The sequence below is a fragment of the Emys orbicularis genome, chromosome 13 (assembly GCF_028017835.1).
Source record: "Emys orbicularis isolate rEmyOrb1 chromosome 13, rEmyOrb1.hap1, whole genome shotgun sequence".
NCBI classification, from domain to species: Eukaryota; Metazoa; Chordata; order Testudines; family Emydidae; genus Emys; species Emys orbicularis.
The window spans coordinates 12,550,784-12,555,501 of record NC_088695.1 but is presented as its reverse complement, the minus strand read 5'-3'; the positions used below and the strand labels follow the sequence as shown (position 1 = coordinate 12,555,501).

General features: G+C 42.4%; 1 protein-coding gene across 1 annotated transcript; it reads right to left on the bottom strand.

Moving 5' to 3' along the window:
* Positions 1-662: 662 nt before the first annotated feature.
* LOC135888394 (olfactory receptor 5AP2-like) lies at positions 663-1,610 on the bottom strand. Its single transcript, XM_065416203.1, has one exon. It carries the CDS (start codon positions 1,608-1,610, stop codon positions 663-665), a length of 948 nt encoding a protein of 315 aa, XP_065272275.1.
* Between the last annotated feature and the right edge of the window lie 3,108 nt (positions 1,611-4,718).

Sequence of the window (4,718 nt, the reverse complement as noted above, 5' to 3'; positions counted from 1 at the left end):
TGGATGCCTAACTCCCATAGGCTCCTTTGAAAATCTCAGACAGACTTCATATTTTGTCAAGGATAAATTCCAGTATTAGAGCCTCAGCTATGCAGTGCCATGTTGTTTCAGACCGAGAAGAGGGATTCAGTTCAAACATGTCTTCACAGCTGCTTTACCCTCCCTCCAACCTTGAACACTTGGCCATGCACAATGCTTTTTCTGCATGTTCTGCTTTCTTAAGCGAGGCTCTGGGCAGATAAAGCTGGGGGGAGGAGCTGTTGTTGTGTGTGTGGAGGAAAGACCATGAGGGAAATCAAAGATCTTAAAAATATCTAAGGCACCAAAGTTTAGTGTCCACATTTCATTTTGCAACCATGCAAAGACACTTCAAACCCAGCTGGACAATAAGGGCCATGATATAAGTCCCTTCTCAAATTTTCTGCCTCTAACTTCACAGGAATTTTTTCAGACCCAGTGTTGTGAAATCTTGAGTAACGCTGGGGAAGAAGAAAGACCCAATCAAAGAAATCCTTAATAAATCCAGTTACGATTGTAGGCAATCGTCATAATTCTGTTGAGATCTGGGTTAGGTTATTCAAGGTGGTCTAAAGAAATTAGGCACTGATCTGCAAATGAGAGTTGGGAGCTAAACTGCCTGAGGCTGTTCTGAAAATCACAGCCTAAATCATGCCTAAATTCTGCATCACGACTTTCCCGAAGGCCCCCTTCACCTCTTGGTTCCTCAGACTGTAGATGATGGGGTTGAACATCGGGGTAACGGCTGTGTACATAAGCGACAGAGTTTTATGGAAGCCTGGAGACTGTTCTGCTGATGGTGCCATGTACATGATAATGAGGGTCCCGTAATACAGACTCACCACCAGCAGGTGAGAGGCGCAGGTGGAAAAGGCCTTTTGCCTCCCAGCGGAGGAGGCGATTCGCCAGATGGCCGAGAGGATAAGAATGTAAGACACAATTATGAAGAGGAAAGGGATCAGGGCTGTCAGGGAGCAGGAGACCAGAATGATCATTTCCACCAGGGGGCTTTTTGCACAGGATAATTTGAGCAGCTCCGCCATGTCACAGAAGAAATTATTAATTTCATTGGGGCCACAGAAGTTTAGCTGGGGCACCATCCCCACTACTAAAGCCGAGCCTGAGAAACCAGTTATCCAGGAGGCAAATACCAACTGAAGGCAGAACCTGAAGTTCATCATAACCTTATAGCTGAGTGGGTTGCATATGGCTAAATAACGGTCATAAGCCATGACTGCAAGAAGGAAGCACTCTATGGAAGCCAAAGCACCAAAGAAAAATAACTGTGTGATACAGTCCCTGAAGGAGATTGTCCTATCCTCTACCAGGAACCCAGCCAGCAACCTGGGGGAAATGACTGAGGTGTAGCAGGTCTCCAGGAAAGACAAGTTCCCCAGGAAGAAGTACATGGGGGTGTGAAGGTGCTGGTCATACACAACTAGCGCAACCATGAGGAGGTTCCCAGCCACAGTCAGAATGTAGATCACCAGAAACAGCACAAAAAGCAGAATTTGAACTTCGTTCAGGTTCCCGAATCCCAGAAGGATGAACTTGGTGATGGATGTTTCATTTTCTGATTGCATGTGTGCCATGTATTCTCTGGAAGAAAAGAAAGGAAGGAAGAAAGATTAACCAAACCGGAAAGATCTCCTTTCCCCAAATCTACAACTACTTCCTTGTTATTCTATCCCTTTTAACTGTATTCAGTATCTACTTAGGGCCAGATTATCAAAAGCATTTATGGGCCTAAAAAGAACAGGAGTACTTGTGGCACCTTAGAGACTAACAAATTTATTTGATCATAAGCTTTCGTGGTCAAATAAATGTGTAAGTCTCTAAGGTGCCACAAGTACTCCTGTTCTTTTCGTGGATACAGACTAACACGGCTGCTACTCTGAAACCTGTCATTAAGGGCCTAAAGATTTACTTATTCTTCTAGTGGGATTTTAGAAAAGAACCTCAAGAACTAAAGTTTATTGATTTGAATGGATATTAGGTGCCTAGATGCTTTTGAAAGTCCCACTAGGCACCTAAGTACCTTTAAAAATCTGACCAGTGACCCGTTTAAGAACATTAGTAAATCTAACTAGACACCTATCTGCATCTTTAGGCACATAAATACCTTTGAAAATATTTCCCTTAGTATATCATATTTTTTTCACCTGGCCTGATGCAAGAGGTAGTTGTTACAACAGCTACAAATATGTCCATTAACATGACCCCAAAACTTCACAGAAGGGTACTTTTTGGTTAACTTTGTAAATGTTAAAAAAACAATGGAGGCAAGCATCTGCAAACCCCAGAGTAACCTACCTATAATTTTTTTCAGCAACATGCAATAATACATATGGGTAAGTTTCTAATTCCAAACCCACTTAAAGCCCCCTGCCTTAGCACAGCTGTATTGGCATAATGAGGCTGTAGGAGAACTGGTCAAAACATTTTTTCTATGGAAATTTGTTAGTTTTCAGCAAAACACTTGAAAAGAGAGATTTTGACCACAAAAGGCAGTTGCAGTGCCTTGTGGGATATGTAGTTTGCTCCTCATGACCCCATTCTCCTCAATGGGCTGGGATCCCCCATCTGGACTACATCTCCCATATTGCAGCAGGAACAGGGACTCCATATTGCACAGATACCACTTATTAAAATGGGAGACCATGATGCATTATGGGAGGTGTAGTCCAACTGAGGATGCCAGCCACAGAGGAGAATGCAGACACAAGAAGCAAACTACAACTTCCAGGAGGCACTGCATCCCCCATTTAAAATATTTTGATGAAAAAAGGAAATTTTCCATTGAATACAGACACATTTTTGAAAATTAAAAAAAAATTACTCAAAACCCCAATATCTCATTGAAAAATAGTTGAAGGAAAATTTTCAGCCCAGATATTAGTATGAATGAGATTTTGGTCTATAGGACTAGATGCTTTAGCTCCAGTCCAATGAGTCAGAATGCAACATATGAGCTTAACTACAAGATATGAGCTTTTAGAAAAATGCCTGCATGGATATATGAGTCTAGCACTTTGCCCTGCAAGATCCCACACCTGGGCTCAGTTTAGCTTCAAAGGACACAGGAGCCATAGTCCCATTTCTTCGTTCACGGTGCTTTGCTTCTAGCCCCAAACAAAACATACCCTCTGATCTAGCTGCAGAATGTCCCTGCTAACATAAGCTGTGATGCTGAGGCATGAGCAGCTGAGATAATAACTAGTGATCAGGGCTTTGCAGATGAGAGTATGCAGATACAGAGAACAAAAATCTGCTCTCTCAAACTATCAGCCACCCTATTTAAATAATTGGGTTATAAGGAGTGCAAGTTAGCACATATACAGTATGAGCATAATAAAATGTATATAGATCCACATAAATAATAAGGTGCAATGCTTCTTTGACCCTAACGTGATGGACTAGATGGGAAGCTCAGTCTATTTATCTTAAAAAGGAGAAAGTTAACAGGTGATTTGATCATGGTCTATAAGTAAATGGGGAGGAAATTTTTGATTAAAGAAGACTTTTTAGTCTGGCAGAGAAAGATCCAATGGCTGGAAACTCAGGCTAGAAATAAGTTAAATTTTTTCAACAGTGTAGCCTATAGGGTAGTGAGGTTAAGAAATAAGTAGTTGTTAGATTTGGGGTCTAAGTCAGCCCAAGTGTAGAGAAGGATGGGAAATTGAAGTTGCTAGTGTGTGAAAGTCAGAGATAAATTGGAGACAGAGTGTTATGGGAAAGTAAGAGTTAGCAAGGACAGGGCCCAGGGTTCTGTTCTTGTTATGTATGGGTTATAACTGGTTTAAGCAGGTTTTTAATCAGTGTTTTTGAGAATTGTTGAGAATGTTTTATTAAAATGCTACCTATATTGATAATATGGGAAGGACATTGGTGCAGATGTTAATTTAAATAATGTCAAGTATCAGGGGGAAGCCGTGTTTGTCTGTATCTACAAAAACAACAAGGAGTCTGGTGGCACCTTAAAGACTAACAGATTTATTTGGGCATAAGCTTTCGTGAGTAAAAACCTCACTTCTTCGGATGCAAGTGAGGTTTTTACTCATAGAATCATAGAATCATAGAATATCAGGGTTGGAAGGGACCTCAAGAGGTCATCTAGTCCAACCCCCTGCTCAAAGCAGGACCAATTCCCAACTAAATCATCCCAGCCAGGGCTTTGTCAAGCCGGGCCTTAAAAACCTCCAAGGAAGGAGACTCCACCACCTCCCTAGGTAACGCATTCCAGTGCTTCACCACCCTCCTAGTGAAATAGTGTTTCCTAATATCCAACCTGGACCTCCCCCACTGCAACTTGAGACCATTGCTCCTTGTTCTGTCATCTGCCACCACTGAGAACAGCCGAGCTCCATCCTCTTTGGAACCTCCCTTCAGGTAGTTGAAGGCTGCTATCAAATCCCCCCTCATTCTTCTCTTCTGGAGACTAAACAATCCCAGTTCCCTCAGCCTCTCCTCATAAGTCATGTGCTCCAGACCCCTAATCATTTTTGTTGCCCTCTGCTGGACTCTTTCCAATTTTTCCACATCCTTCTTGTAGTGTGGGGCCCAAAATTGGACACAGTATTCCAGATGAGGCCTCACCAATGTCGAATAAAGGGGAACGATCACGTTCCTCGATCTGCTGGCAATGCCCCTACTTATACAGCCCAAAATGCCGTTAGCCTTCTTGGCAACAAGAGCACACT